The 17,457-nt window shown below is 36.3% G+C and overlaps 1 protein-coding gene across 1 annotated transcript in view; it reads right to left on the reverse strand.

Moving 5' to 3' along the window:
* LOC135216869 (uncharacterized) overlaps nt 1-17,457 on the reverse strand; it is a 289,397-nt gene that overhangs the window by 246,452 nt on the left and 25,488 nt on the right. The window contains exon 2 of the mRNA XM_064252384.1: nt 2,008-2,397. Coding sequence (XP_064108454.1) covers nt 2,008-2,397 — 390 coding nt within the window. The remainder of the gene's footprint in view (nt 1-2,007; nt 2,398-17,457) is intronic.

Here is a 17,457-nt window from a genome sequence, read left to right on the forward strand (position 1 = left end):
AAATCATTATCCCACATACTTGCACATTCATCTTTCATTTACCTGTCTTCTTTCATCATTCTGTTCATGAAATATTACAGATCCTTGTTTTGAACAAAATTTTGTACAGAACCATTCATTGTCGATCTGGTTTTCTCTGAAAATTTCTTTCCATACCATACATCCACAACATCTTCCACGTCACATCTCTGTCAGTGCTATCATACTTTGTCTAGGTCCAAGTACTGAACATGCTTTTCACTTGAACCACACACGGCATTACTTATTTAACCCACATTTCTCTTATTTTTAATCAAAACTTATCTTTACATTGTCTTCGTATGCTTAGTAACTTCATGCTTTATAATTCTTAAAATCCCGGCATTATATTCCCTTTATGTAAAAGAGCAGTTATTCGTTTTATCCATTTCTTTGGAACCTTTTCCTTATCCTGAGAGACCATACACACCTGATCAGTCACGCTATTATACTATCACCCTTATAAGCATCGTCTCGTACCCAATCCCGTGCACTCTTGCCTCTCCTTACTTGAACCTTTTCATTTTAGAACGTAAGACTTTCCAACTTAACATGAATCCCTTCTACTCTTTACAGCGTTCAGATTGCTTCTTTTCTACCCTCTAATCTTCACATCTTCCCAAAATATTTATCATCACAATAGAAAATTATTCCCGTGTTTCCCTGTGTATCTGCAAGTGCGCTTCGTGCATGTCTTTTATTAAATAAATTTTACTACATTCTTGTAGCTGAAGATCTATATGAAACTACCCGTTTCCTTTAATATTTCTGTTGTTGTTGTTGTTGTTGTTGTTGCTTTTTTTTCCGAGGTTTTGGCTTTTTCTTTTAGTGATTTTAAGTCTTTTATTCAAAAGGGCAATCTTAGGTTAGTGTGCTTTTTCATCGTAAATGAACGTTGTCATTAAAAATATGTTTATATTTTTTTTTTGTTTCCCCGTCTCGTGTTTTATAATTTATTATTATTATTATTATTATTATTATTATTATTATTATTATTATTATTATTATTATTAATCTTGAACTGCCTGGCCAATTTCCACTAAGTTGTGACAACAATCCCGTCTTTGTGCCTTCCAAGAGCTAAACACATCTTAGCCAGCAAATCTTACTTGGGCCCTCCCCCGTTCCCACAGCATATCTCTACTGAACCATTTGTACCTCCTCAAGCTTTACTCTTCGGCTCATTCCTCCTACCCCACCCCCTTACTACCACGACCACTAAAGGGTAGAGAGAGAGAGAGAGGCTTGGAGATGGAGTGCTGTAGGGAGGGGGGGGGGGGTCAGAGAAGAAGGGAGGGGAGCAGGGTTGGGCGGCAAATGTAAGATTTGCTTGTCATTTATCATGATTACATTAAGACAGAGTGTGTTGTGGAGGGATTGTGGGGGAGGGGGCGTAGGGAAGAGAGGTTTTGTTTTTGGACCGGGGGAGGGAGACAGCTGGTCTGTGTTATCCGCTACCCAAGGCTTTTTAATCTAATCAACCGTGGATTTATAACTGAGTTTATGGAACGGCTTCGAAGCCAAGTCCTAAGTCTCTCTCTCTCTCTCTCTCTCTCTATCGTCTTATGGAGCTCATCTCTCATCGTCTCTCTCTCTCTCTCTCTCTCTCTCTCCAATGAATCGTGTATTTCAGTCTGATTTATTGGAAGGACTTCAGTGTTTAGGTGCTTCATAATGGTAGTTTTATTCAAAAGACATTTAAGTATGCTCGATATAGCTTGAGATTTTCAGAGTAAAGTGCGAGATATTTCATATTCCGACACGTCGTAACTTTGATTAGAGACTCCAGATTCTTTTTGCAACGAAAGTCTTCAAAGGATGTAAAACTATTTTTTTTTTTTTTTTTTTTTTTGTTACTTCTTACAAATATATCTGCTAAAGATCGTCTCTCCTACCTTGTTTTCCGTTGAGCATCAATGGAGCTTCCAACTCAATGATTTGGCGTAATTTAACAAAATATTGAAAAACAGATTGAAACCAGGCACTTACCAGCCAATAACTTCGATTCCTTTGAGTAAGCACCCGCAGTGGTGAAAAGCGGCGACGTGATTGGAGTGATGGATGATGACGTAAACGTGTGGGGGGCGTGGCCAGTAGAGGTTGCGTGGCATGACAGGCTCACGGCTGGCTGACGTGGCAGGAAGGGGAGGAGCGAGAAAGAAGAATCACGAAGCAGATTGGTTGAGAGCCGTAAGGGAGAGGGTGGCCATAGATGTGGGTGGTAAGGAAATGCGAAAGAACCGCCCAAGGAGCTGGTCAGCGATCCACCCACAGACAGGGAACCACCCACAGGTAAATTTGCTCCCAGACTACCTATAGAACTCTGAGAAACGAGTGGAGGTGGCGGGACCGGCAGATTGAGAAGTGGTGCTGTAACTCCTGCAAACAGAGAGAAAGGCAAACTTCAGTTACACATCAATTTGGGATGTTTATGTGATAATAATATACAGTAATTTCGCTTATGGGCCTATGGTTAGGATGAGGTTAAGTAAGAACAGCACAAAATGCATATAGGAAAAATTTAGAATTCGCACTCGTTACTTGACTTTTTTTTTAGTAATAATTTCTGTAACATATGGATAAATATATCAGTGGGGGTTAACTAAAGTTACTGGTAAATGTAACTTTTGCACTATTGATGGCAGCATGTGCAAAAGAAATGTAAAGAACAATTCTAATAAGAGAAAGAAGGTAATAAGCTTAAGCGACTATAACAGTAGCCTACTGTCAATAGTTGTGTAGTAAGATACAAAAACACTAATTGGAGCAAGTTATCCTACAGCTAGTTTACTTTCAGTGGAGATGACAGTTAGCCGTACATAATAATAATAATGTAGGGAAAAACTCTAACGCGAGAGTATATATAATGTTCTATAGGGTCCACAATAATAAAAAGTGTTAAGAGTGAGTCCGTGTATAATTTTTTAAACTTTACAAAAAGCTTTCGAACCCTTCCCTCGGTGTCAACGATCTTCAACGACTCTTGTTTTTAAATTCACCTCAGTACATGTTGTAACTAATTGTTCATTTGGACTGAAGATGAACCCAGGGAAGGGTTCGAAAGCTTTTTGTAAAGTTTAAAAAATTATACACGGACTCAATCTTAACACTTTTTATTATTGTGGACCCTTTAGAACAAAATAATAATAATAATAATAATAATAATAATAATAATAATAATAATAATAATAATAATAATAATAATAATAATGATAATAATAAGTTACAGAAACAATGAATCAAATACAAAAAAGTTCATAGTGGAATAAAAGCCCAGTTCCATCTTTTTAGATGCAGTCTCATTTTCCAATCATAGTTGGTTATCTATTAACATCTTAGTAGCAGAACTGTGAAGAGTTGTGATTGTGAGATGCCTAACCGTGTGATTACGCAATTATTTAGAACATTTTTTATAGAACCTCAAAGTTTGTCAGAGTTCTGCTTCCAGTAATGGGTCTCTTATGTCCATTGTAATTTCCTGCTATTTTGACTGTTTGGGGGTGTTTCATTGTACCCTATCTATATCTAACTTATCTTTCTATAGGTAACAACTTTTTTTTTTATCTTATAACTGTTAGACTGTTTCATTTACAACTATTTTTCCAAGTACGTATGTAAGCATTTAAAGTGTATCTTTTCATCTTCGGAGTGATGTATCTCAATCAATTTAGCCGTGAAATTTTGCGATGGAATGATTGTCGTTTTTACCTTTCTGCAGAAGAAAACTATGAAGGCGGTGTTCGCACTTTTGCTGTCGCCCTCAGGTCTTAAAAACTACTGAGGCTCTTAGAGGGTTGCAAATTGGTATGTTGATCATCCCCCTTTCATCAATCATACCAAATTGCAGCCCTTTAGCCTTTGTAGATTTGATTTTATTTAAGGTTAAAATTAGCCTGATCATGCGTATGGCGCCGCTATATGTGCTAACATCACAGGCCACGGTTGAGAGTTTCATACAGAAAACTCAATTGCACCAACGAAACTGCGGCGCATTTTTTACTTGTTTTTATCATACAAGCTACTATCTCCGATTACTCAAACATCATTCCAGAAGTTCTGATTTAAACTGTATGCTTATGCTGCGTTACAGCTCTCTCTCTTTCATAATTAGGGATTAAATGAAGCATTTTTTTTTCTACGGGAAACTGTAATTTTCTTCTCACAGTAGTTGTGAAATTGTGACTTACGAACAATCGTAATAAAAGTTGTATACATATAAAAGGCTAAACCCTGTTGGCTTCATTAAATTTTTGCTAATAAAAATTATAGTAAGAAAGTTTTATCTTCCATTAGATAAACCATGGCCGATCACTCTGGATTTACCTGGATGTTTAACGTTATGTCTTGCATTTAGATGTAACTTTCATAGTTTCAGAACAAAATTATGATAATGACATCTAAATACATGCAAATCACACATCACTTACAGATATCATGACAGAAATTATGTTAAAAAAAAAAAATCAGGTATGAATAGTTTATCAGTTCCAGTTTTTTTTTCTAAGGTAAATCCTAGTTGGCTGACCATAGAGTATCTACTGGAAGATAAAAACATTTTCATAATCAGTTTATCATGACAGAGCCTTTATAGTGTACAGCCAATAGGGTTTATACTTTTAAAATGTAAAATTGGCCTTATGAAGATTTTTGGTTGTCATTTTGGTCACAGTCGTGGCATGCGAGGCAGATTTACTTGAAGCCGTTTACGATGCTAATGAAAGCAGGTATCATAATTGCCATGCGCTTATTTTGTGTTACTATCTGTTTACAGGCATAATTGCATATCTTAACTATCGGGTGGATTAGCCGACTGACACTGAAAAATGTGATAAGTTTTTAGTAGTTAGACAGACGTCCATGACTTTGAATCTGAGAAACATGGCGTCTATAACTTGCTTCGAGATCAGGTAAACAAACATCGTTGCTTACACAGATGAAAGAAAGGGTTCAGTGAAGTATAACGCTCTCATTTCGCCAAGTACATTGTTCAATAAAATAAGTGGTCCAAATTTTGTAAACTTAAACAATAACTATGAATGAGAGCATGGTTTTTATTTGACTCTAAACAGCCAATAAACATATTTTCATTGTGAATGAAGAGTATATTTTGTTTCGAATAAAGAAAAATACGCTCAGCTTGCTGAAACACCTGGTAACTTTCCGTATTTCACAATTCGCTCCAATGATGAAACTTCTGTACTAAATAAAATCCGTAGCGTCAGAGTTCACCACCAAGTGACAATAGCTTTGAGCTTTGTGACGACATTGGCACATGCTTTACCTGTGACTTAACGGATCATCCCTGAAGCCAGATTGCAATGTTATGAAGCAGATGAAAGGATAGCAAAGAATTAAATTTCAATCTGGGTGAAAGAAATATTGATTGGAGTCTGCTGCATTCTCTTACATAACACAACTCCTTTGCCCTCTATCTTTTCACACATACAGACACACACACACACACACACACATATATATATATATATATATATATATATATATATATATATATATATATATATATATATATGTGTGTGTGTGTGTGTGTGTGTGTGTGTGTGTGTGTGAGTGTGTGTGTATAGATTCATAGTTAGATCAAATATGAGATGGGCAATATTTTTGCCTTTGGAGAGTGCAAGAATTTCGGTTATCATCTTCTATTAACTGAAAACTGACACCAGTTTTTCTTGGGACTGCGATTGGAATATAGCATATATATATGAAATCTGAAAATTTGTCTGTTATTAAAGAAATAAAGAATACTGTTATCGGAAGGTAATGCTCTTCAGGTATAAAAATATCGTTCGTAAATGGCTGTAGATCTGCTGAAATATAGAAATACTAAAATGAGTTGTCCAATTTATGACAAATTGTTTAATTGAAGAGGTAAGCGCAAGACTACTTACTAATCTGAAACTGCTATGTGATGGGACAGAGTGTCCCTAATCACTTTTGTTCCAGACACAGCGTAGTTTTTTTTTTATAATAAGGTAACAAAGTCTGTGTGCTTCTATAGTTTTCATTAGAAAATAGTCAAGAACCCTCACTGATAGCAGGAGACAGACAGTGTGGCCAGACTTATGAATCTGAATCTCACTTTATCACTTCAGTTCCATTCATTATTTTATGTTTCTTTTTCTTGTTTTATTTCCTCTCTGAGAACACGGTCAGTAGAATTTTCAAGACCACGATCTCTCGTGCTGTATTTCAACAGTGCTTAGGAGCCAATTTAAAAATATTCAGAATTAAGTCAAATAAGTTTTTCTTTTGTTTTTCCTCTATTTAGTTGGACGGATGACGTTTGATTGAGACTGAAGTCGCGTGGCAGCCGCGTGGGCTTGGGCTGCACAGAATGGTGAGGTTTTAACTAACACAAACTGCTATATTTGTCCTCCCGAAACCGATAAAGCTTAGTTCACTTATATTTCTTTAGGATTCAATGATTCCTATTAAAAGCAAAATACCCCAAAAGTGAAAAGAGCACTTGACTTAAACACGGTCACTGCGACTACTTTGTAAAACCAGACTCAGTAAACAGTTTTATTTATTTTTCCTGGATTAGAATTCCATTTTTTCTCTAATGTTTATTTTTAATGTGCCCGACAATTTTATTGTTTCATTTTAATTTCGTGTTTTATTGGTAGGCAATTCTGCTTTGACATTAGTTTTATGCTTCTTTGTGTATCTTGATGTTTGGACTTCTTATTTTCTCTGGTTTAGCCATGATGATGAGAATCGAATATCTGAAATGTAGGTGACGCCAAATAAATTTAACTTTACTTGCGGAATTTTCTACGTACTAATTTATATATATATATATATATATATATATATATATATATATATATATATATAATATATATATATGTGTGTGTGTGTAATACATATATGATATATGCATACTAATATATATATATATATTATATATATATATATATATATATATATATATATATTTCTTCTTTTTTTTCTTTTTTTATTGATACGGTGTAGCACGAGAGACAACAGTTAAGGCCATTTAAAACTGCTGATTATGAAAAAGCGTGTTTTCACTTGGAGGCTACCTAATCAAGGCATAATTATGTCTCAGTGATGGAGGTCGCGGGTTCGAGAGTTCTTCGGTTGAAGTAAAAGCTACCACTAGTCGCTGGCGTTGGTTCTCCTCCTTGTACGGGAACCGGAGTTATGGTATCGGGGTTGTATGTGTGCTTGTCTTTTTATCATGTAGTCAATTTTCTCTATATTTTTAATAAGTTCATAGCTCATGTTTCTGCATTAATAATTAGGTTGTTACGGGTAGCGTCAATTTGTACACGTTCAGATGAGGGAAATATGGTGGCAAATTATTGTACTGCGAGGTAACATTGAAGAGATGAAATATGACAACGGGGATGAAAGACTGGGATATTGAAATGCAAATAAATGGATAGAGAGAGAGAGAGAGAGAGAGAGAGAGAGAGAGAGAGAGAGAGAGAGAGAGAGAGAGAGAGAGAGAGAGAGAGAGAGAGAGGAAGGTGAGGCGTGAGGAGGGTTTCGTCAGGTGCGTAACTTCTCAGACTTTGTCAACAAAAAGTGTGGTGGAGACGACGCAGGAATACAGAGTGACTCTTCCTAACAATCCCGTCGAGAGAGAGAGAGAGAGAGAGAGAGAGAGAGAGAGAGAGAGAGAGACTCACAGCTCAATATTGCCACTGAAGATTTCAGCCTTTAAGAATCTTGGGTGTGCGTTGAGAAGAAATCTCGTCTGTGTAAACCACAAAGTTGTTTCGTATGAACTTTTAAAAAAATTATATTTTTTTTGGTTCCATATTTGTGATATGTGTGTGCATTCAAGGATAATAATAACCCCCGCAAGTGTGTATGTTGTCAAAATTTTTCGACGCTGCTGTAGTGGATTTGTCATGTAGCTAATATCATTGACAATAGAAACCTTCGTTTAAGTTTTCGCTCTAACTTTGCGACGGAAAGTCTATTTCTAGCCAAGTAATATATAAAGGAATATTGGGCATAGCCATTTTTTTGGTAGCGTATTGAACACTGAGATTTTTAATCTTCAGATTTCAGTTTTTCGTTCAAGTAATTACCTCATGTTTCATTTACTAATCCTTGATAAAATACTAAATTAAAATGTATCATGGCCACACGAGTTATGGTACAAGAGACTCCTTACTCTTTCAGGAAGAGGACACTCTGAAATCAAACCAACAGGTAGAAGAGACTCTTCAGCCATGGTAGGCAGTCCTTCTAAGAGAAAGTTACTCTGAGGACATACCTTGTTCTCTAACCTTGGACTGTGCCAGAGCCCTTGTACTGTGGCCTTCCGTGGTGTGAGGGTAAAATCAGACATTTTTCCTCATTTTCGTTCACTTTTCTGATGTTTTCGAAAAGTGTGTAGGGCAGGCTGACGAGAAAGCAAAGATTGCTCGGTGGATTGTCAGGAGAGTACCTTCATCTTTACCTAATCATTTCCTTCTTAGTGGTTTATTTCAAAATCCTTCCTCCCCCAGATATTGCGGTAAAGGGAGCCGATTTCTTTTGCCTTACAAGGCGTGCGGGCTTCACTTCCTCGACCGCTTGCTTCCGGTGCTTTTTTTTCAATGACATATGGTCACGTTTATTTATACTTTCAGTATAATTTTTGTAAATATTGTAATTGCTGTTGTTGTTGATGATATTGCTGCTTCTTGTTCTGTTGATTTTTACATTGTTCCTGTTGTTATGAGTCTATTTTCTTAGTCGTGGCACTGAATTTGTTGTTAATTTTAATTCTATCAGGTGACGTTTAGCTGAACCCTGGGCCTATCACTCACTGCAGTAAGAAAAACTGTAAAGCATTTTACTCATATATTAGGGGCTTGAGGTAAGATTTGCTTGATCTCCTGAGTTGTGCCCGTAAGTATGATTTGAATTTTTTTTTTATCTAAGACACTTGCAATTAGTAACAAGTTTAAGGTTGAGTTTTAATTCCTGGGTTTGATGGCTCTGACTTTATCGTTGTGACACTCCACATGTGCAGGGTATGACTGTACGCTAAGCCCACACGACCTATTTATCGTCTGAAAAATTTGTTATGTAGTTGCCATGAAGTTCTTTGTTTAGAATTTCTGAATGAATTTTACAATGTTTACGTATTTGCTGTTTACCGCGATCCAAATATAGACGATTCTATATATATGACTGTCTTTTGGAAAGGATCAGAATGGCTCAGTGACAGGACTCAGAAGCTCCCCATTCGTTATTTGTGGAGACTGTAACGCAAAGCACAGCGAGTGGCTAAATTCAAACTCCACAGAGCAACATGGTCGGTCTGCTCTTGAGTTCTGTGTACCTGATTTTGTCCAGCTAATCCTCTGATTTTGTCCAACTCATTGAGGAACCCACGCAATATCTGGCAAAAGATTAGACCTCATATCCACAGATGTTCTAGATAGTGTAAAGTTCAAGTTCTGTGAATATATAGGCACTTCTGATCACTGTGCCATTTCGATGGGCATATCTGTCAGCCGGTATATTCCTGATTCCACCATTGGAAAAACGGTCTGGCTAAAATCTAGAACCAATTGGGACCGCATTATTGAAGCTTGTTAGGCACTTAGTATTTCAGATGGTATATCAGATCCAGAGCCCAAGAAGCTAAATGAAATGCTGATGGATATTTTAATAAGATATGTCCATAGAAAGGTGATCAAATTTAGGGCAAATGATCAGTCATGGTTTGATGATACGTGTAGACGAGCCTATCATTACAAACAGACCAAATTCATTGCATGGAGACGAAATTGTTCAAATCAAAATGACACCATTTTTGTTGAGCCTCGCCGTGCTGCGAATAGAACTTACCATACAGCCGAGAGAAATGACAATTATTCCTTGAAGAGGAAACTAGAAGGTTACCCCATTTCACTACTACTAGTAGATGGTGGTAAATTGATTACTGGCCCCAGGGAAAATACTGAACTGCTTCATCAAGCTTTTGAAGCTAAGCAATCAGCTGAGGATGTCCCTCTCCTTGATACTTAGTCATTCTGACCCTATTCTTAAAAAATTTGCATTTTGCTTCAGGTATGTTGAGAAAATTCTGGATGATGGTTGGGGTTTTTAAGATCCTGATGGAAGGGCCCCCCCCCCCCCCTTTTTTTTTTAAATGTGTTGTCTCCTAAGATTATTAGATTCTATAGATTTTTGTGTCGATGTAGTATCTTTGCAGATAAGTGCAAACTTAGTAATACAGTGCCTGTTCCAAAGAATGGCATCTCTGCAGACTACAGTAACTAAGGCCAATCTGTATTTTCCTTGTGATCTCCAAAGTTGCTTAAAAACTTATTTTTAAGCCAATGTATAAGTATGTGGAATCCAAACGGTTGCTGGCTAATTGTGTAAATGCAGTTAGGTACCTGCAATGATCTTTTAGATTTGACATGCCCTTTGCAAGAGAACCTTGATTAGGGTTTTGAGTGCAGAGTAATTCAAGCAGATTTTAGTGCTGCTTACGATTTAGTAAATGACCAGGCATTTATTTATAAACTTCAGACGCTTGGAGTGGGTGGATATGTTTTAGGATTTCTTCAAGATATCCTTACAGGTTGGCAGCAGCGAGTTGTTGTGGAGAGGATCATTAATGAACCAAGACCTCTTGTGTCAGGAGTTCCACAGGGCAATGTTCTTCTTCCACTGTTAATAGTGTCTACAAGTGATATGGTTGTTGCCTTGGAAAACAAGATTGTTCAGTCTGCTGATGATGAGCTGCCCTCAGCCTCAATCGGGACTTGGACCAGTTCAGTGAATGGTGTAGTCGGTGGGGATGAGGCTGATTTCCAGTAAAGCTAAAACACTGTTGATTAGCAGATCTCGTACAGATTTTCCACCCCATCCTCCCCTTCAGGTGGATGGGACTTTCCTGAATGAGTCTGAAGGTTTTTACTGCTCTAGATGTAACTTTTTACTCACATCAGCAAATGCCCCACGAAAGTTAGGTATTGTTTGTAAGGCCTCATATATTTCTTACAGTGATAAATCAGTGCAACCTGTTTTGGGTCATCTGTAATTCCTTTACTAGAATACTGTTCTCCGGTGTGGATGTCTGCTTTTGCCAGAGATTTGTCTCTTTAGAGAGGTTCGTGGATGTAGGTTTTTGTTTCCTATTAGTAGCAGTTATGACTTGTACCATCAACGGATGTTCTTTTGTTTGCCACTTTTTCATAAGTTGTATTTTAACAGATCTTTCACATTCACCATTGATGCCTGATCTCCCTTACCTGCTGCCTAGAGCAAACAGATTCGCTGAACAGCAGCACCAGTATGCTGTCAATGTGCCAAGGTGTCGAACTTCTCAGTTCCAGAGGTCTTTTATTTCTTACTGTGGAAAAGCCTCGCAGAGGATGTTGTGCAGATGGAACTTCAGAAGTTCAAGCGAAGATGCAATGCGTTACTACCCTAATGCTATTCTCCTTCCATACATTTTTATCTGTTCATTAATTAATTGTTTTTAATACGTGAGATCTCTTATGTGTTTCCGTTGACCTCTTACTAATTCATAATGAACACCATCCTTTTTGGAAGCTTGAATTAAAAGTCAGTGGCCCTAGTGGGCCTGTTCCATAAGAACAGGGGTCACCTTCTGAATAATAATAATAATAATAATAATAATAATAATAATAATAATAATAATAATAATAATAATAATAATAATAATAATAATAATAATAATAATAATAATAATAATAGGTATGTATACTATGTTAACGTATTATACAGGAGAACAACAATTGTGTAAAGATATTTTAGGGCATATAAGAAGTCTGTTATAAATCAGTATCTATAATTATAGTGAGTGACAGTACATGGAAGTTAAAGGTGATTGATATTGGTCACAAGATTGTAGCAGACATTTTTAATGTCCCTATCATGGTGATTCCCCCTCAGACAGGATGCCACTTTCAGTGGTTTTCCACGGATCTATTTAAGTAATGGCGGGCGAGCCATTTTGATCCGTTAGTATGGACGACTAATGGAATATAATTTCTGAATAATCATAAAATAGAATATTTTGAATGTAAAAGCCAATGCCAAGGAGGCACATCGCTTCTTTGCATCAGTGAAGTCTCGAAAAAAGAAAAGTTTTTGTTCTCCGTTTTATCATCTTCCTCTAAATCCTAATAGCGATTCAACGTGGAGACACCGAAAATGTCTTTGCCTTCAGACACGAAGAGAGGCATTTGCATGTTTTAACCCCATTTTCCGCTTGAGTCCCTGTGCCCCCTGCCCCTGGGGACACACCCTGCACCCCGAGCATTCCAATCCGAAGATTATGATGCGTTTACCGATAACGAACAAGATTTTCCACGAAGGTCATGATTTTTTTTCTTTTTTCCTTCTTGATTTTTCCCTTTTCCCTTGATGGAGACATTGTATGCAAATGGATTCAAATGAGTTGAAGTATATCAGCTCTTTGGAGAGGAGAGAGAGAGAGAGAGAGAGAGAGAGAGAGAGAGAGAGAGAGAGAGAGAGTCATGAATAAATCAGGTGTAGATAAAGAGATGCATTCATAGATCTGTTTACTTATGTATTATTTCGGTTATGCACACAGACGCACATATAGTGTATATGTATACGTATGTATATATATATACATATATATATATCTATATAATATATATTATATATATATATATTAAACAGAATATGTTATCCCTTTGGAACTCAGCCAGTATTTTCGGATGAGGTTTCTAGCCCATGCGGTGCACTGTAGGCATTACTTAAGGTTCTTTGCGCTACCCCGTTTGTTCCTTTTACTGTACATCCTTTCATGTTCTCTTCCTTCCATCTTGCTCTCCACCTCTTCTAACAATTGATTTATAGTGCAACTTCGAGGTTTTCCTTCTTGTTACACCTTTCAAACATTTTACTGTCAATTTCCGTTTCAGCGCTGAAGGACCTCGTAGATCCCAGTGCTTGGCCTTTGTCCTAAATTCTATATTCAGTTCAATACTTCTCCTTGGCTGCGACTTGCACATTGTGGTATCTAGTGTGTGCCTTATTACCTTGCTTATTAGAAAAGGAGCAAAATGGATTTTTCAGGAAGTTACCTGAAATCGTTTTCGTACTCGTCCTGGATTGAAGTCGATATATACGTATATATATATATATATATATACTATATATAGTATATATATATATATATATATATATATATATGTATATATATATATATATATATATATATATATTTATTTATTGTATATATATAATTATTATTGTGTCGTTTTCTTTTACGCTTTAAAGCATGATGGTACAAGATAACAAGCGGTTCTGCAACTGGAGCATCAGATACCAAACGGAACACGGATAGCACAGAAACCGAAGACTGGCCTGATTACGATTACGGTTCCATAATGCAAATATTGAGAATATTATAAAGAAATGTTTCATTGCTTATCAAAAGGACGTATTCCGACTTTTTTGTTTATCAAAAAGAGTATTTAGACTATTTGAATACAATACTTCGTTTTGGTGTCTTGGCTCTCCTAGCTATAGCAATCAAGGGTCATGGCCTCCGGTAGATTGTCAATGATGGTTTGGGCTGTCGCTTGGAGTTTTTCGAATGTCTTAGGATATCTTTATGAAATTTTCTGGCAGCTCTGTGCTATTCACTACGTAGACATATTAGTCTACTCACTCTGTTAACTAATTGCCATAACACTCACCTTTTAGTTCCAATTGATTGGGATAATCTTAGAAAAATTGTTTCAGAACTCTCCCTCGTCATTCACTCAGCACATATCTCCAATGAAAGTAGCCAGTGCTTGAAACCTCCTTCCGGCTAACATCAGAGCGCAGGAATGCTCATTTAAGTCTTGATTCGCATATTCCTATTGGTATAGGTATAGATTTTGCTTAGAGAGGGGCTGGGTTTATACACAGGGATACCAATAATTTGTGTTTTGTTTTCAGGTGGTTGCAACAGGACTTGCAAGAGCTAGCTCGCAAATTTGTGAACTGACGTTGAAGAAAGGATTCATATTGTTTCTTCGCATTCCAGGAAGCAGATTTGAAAGTGAATCCTGTTTCCTTTTTACTTCCATCTTCATACATGAAATTGATGATGCAGTTCAATTCCTTTTTAAGGACTTTTCTATTTTATTATTGACTGTTAAGTGGAATGTGGACATGACGATAGAATTTTCACGAATGCCAACGACTTCCACTTTTTGACTACAGGGGATAAAATCTTTAATGACCCTAAATTGGTTATCTGTTGTTTTCCAATGTACTTTTCCTATGAAACTTTTCAACCTGATCAAAAATTACTTTGAAGACATTGGAGAACGCTTCACTGAGAGGTAAAGCACTGTTCACGCGCTAGCAAAGTTGACTTACTATAAATTTGCTTATAATTCTTCATTTTTTTGTACTTGATAAAAGTTAATGTAATCTTGTTAATTATGCAGAATTTCTGGTAAATTTATTAACCAGTTTAAATTTAGGACACAGAGCGCACATGTTAAAATTTATAGAAAGTTGTCGGTAATTTTGAATGATTACGAAATTGTCTCTTTTACCTTACTTTTTACTTGGACGAAAGAGATTTGCCCATCAAGCATCATGAAAAGAAAACTATGCTTATGGTGTATTCGTTACTCGACCAACTTACCGTTCACTTTTTTTTTTTTTTTTTTTTTTTTTAATTTGTTCTTCCTGTTTAAATACGTGTATGCGCAGTGCTACTAACAACGTTTGAGGATTGAGACTCCACCATGTTACCTACTTGTGTGTATGTGTACTGTTTATGTACGTAGACACATCTGATTGTCTATGTGTAAGTATGTGTGAGGCTTACAAAGTGAGAAAGGAAGGTACTCATTCTTGGAGGACGTTCTTGGCTGTAAGTTTGTCGCGCAGTGAGTGCCTCACAAGTCTTTTTATATAACAGTTTAAGCTATATTCTTGAGGCCTACCAGAGTAGGTCCCAAGAACCATCGGCTGTTAACAGCAGACAAAGAACTAATAGTATCCTAGCCTAGTTTCGAATCCTCAACTGCTGACATGAGGACTGACACGTCATGCCTCGTACCCTATGCATGACTTCGTGTTTCAAGTTGTTGTAGGCGTGTGTCTGTCGTCACTAGTTATAGAAACTGTACTAAGTTAAAGAGTCAAAGAGAGGTTTCTCATAATTACAATTTGTGTAGAAGACCATTAAATTTATGTCGAGGTGAGAGATGTTTTAGAGCTGCTTCTCTCTTGTATAGAATTTATCATTGCTGACTTGCTTACTTCTCCTCAACCTCTGCTAGCCTTCTGATATGATCAGATTTCGTTGCTCTTTACAAACCTTTAAAAGTGTATTTTTCTTTGTATGTTTACCTTAATTGACAGTTTAAGGTGATATTCATAAAATTATAAATAGCTTTGTTGGTAATTATCTTTTTTGTGTTGACCATAAAGTATATTCGATTACTATTTGGGAATAACAGAGATACATGACTTCATTCATCATAAAGATGATTAACAAATAACATACGGGATTTGAATTAGCATTCCCAAATGCCATCCGTTTATAATTATCATTGAGAGATGCTTACAGACAGACCTACTAAATATAATTTAATGTAAAGCTAGGGCTCAGTGGTGTGTAAATACAAGTTAGTCTTTCTTACACTCACATATCACTTACACACACACACACATATATATGTGTGTGTGTGTGTGCACATACATACATGTTTATGTATAACAGAATCACGAAAGTTAGGAACGTGATAAATCCATAAATAAAGATAAATGCCACGAAGGAAAAATAAACGAAGGAGTCTGCGAGATCTTTCGGCTGACAAGCCCTTTACTGAAGCAGCTGCTTCAGTAAAGGGCTTGTCAGCCGAAAGATCTCGCAGACTCCTTCGTTTATTTTTCCTTCGTGGCATTTATCTTTATTAATACATGTTTATATATAAACACATGTGTGTGTATATATATATATATATATATATATATATATATATATATATATATATATATATATATATATATATATATATATATATATATATATATATATATATATATACATATACATACATGTGTCTCTCATATGAAGTAGTTCATCATGGTTAACGCTTTATTAGACGACAGTGATTATTTATTACGGAGAAAAATTCTGGAAGAAATATTAGAAGTAGCGATCAAAGGTGGAGCCTGTTGCGTCATAGTCGAAATCTTCTGTATCCAAGTCCTGGCTTGACTTTAAGATTACAGTTTTACTGGGGTTTGATTACTCCTATCGTCTTATAAATCGGAGATTGAAACTCTTAGGAGGTAAACATTAATAATCTCTTACGATAAAAATGAAATAGGGACTCATGTACCATGGCCGGGTCATAACAACAGGGCGTTTTATAATAATCACACAAGGTCGTTTCGATAAACATTCAACATTCTTCCTTGTGGCATTTCAATATTGACTAGACGTCCGTTATGAAACAATGGTTTCGGTTTTAAAGCAAAATGACTTTCGAAGACGTTCCGTTACGCAAGTGTGCGCATATTTTGCCCATGTTGTAACTCATATTCAAGGAAATTATAAAACTGACAAATATAAAAAAGAAAAGTGCGGTTCACAATATTTCAAATAAGATAAATGAAGTTTGCACTTGAGAAAAATCGACGCCTATGGTCTATGGTCGAGAAGAAATGCAAAATCACAATGTCTGTGGTGTTATTGATCGTCTTCCTTCAGGACAGATAGAAGTTGAATTGTTTCAAGTCGCCTGAGTATTTGGCACGCTCAATTAACCCATCATATATGTTAGAGGGCAGCAGCTCCGCCGAGCCTTTCTGTGACTGTCAGGCAAGTTCATTACCCTAAGTTTAATCACCAACGACGGAGATTGTATCTTGATGGAAAATGTCTCTAAAATTTGGGAGACAATGACAACACTAAGTCTTACGCATTCATTAGTTTCTAAAATCTGTCGAAGGTTTATGAAGAAATATTTTTTACGTATGTAGTCCTTTTCGTAAACATTAACTTATAAATGATTAATAAAACTAGTGTGAATATTGACGGGTTTGTCTTTTAAAAAGTAGCATATTAGATATTACTTCACATTACCTTCAGTCATTTGTCAAAAGTAAACCTGAATGACCCTTAAGGTCACAGTGCGTGAGCCATGTTCCTGTACTTCATAAATCCATCCTTGTGTCTATTCGTATGATTTAATACTTCTAAGAAATTGGTTTGATAAGATGGACTACATTATTGATGCTTGCTCATCCAACTTTTTCTGTAAACTATGATGTTTTGAAGAATTTTTGCCTTGTATCTAGACCGATCATACAGCTCTCTCGAAAAGGATACGAAATGGCTACAAACTATGTAGGGAAATTTTCTTGCTCTACTCCAGGTTTTTCCTTTGTCACTTTTGAAATCAGCCGGGAAGTTTC

This window comes from Macrobrachium nipponense, chromosome 6, assembly GCF_015104395.2.
Source record: "Macrobrachium nipponense isolate FS-2020 chromosome 6, ASM1510439v2, whole genome shotgun sequence".
Classification (NCBI taxonomy): Eukaryota; Metazoa; Arthropoda; class Malacostraca; order Decapoda; family Palaemonidae; genus Macrobrachium; species Macrobrachium nipponense.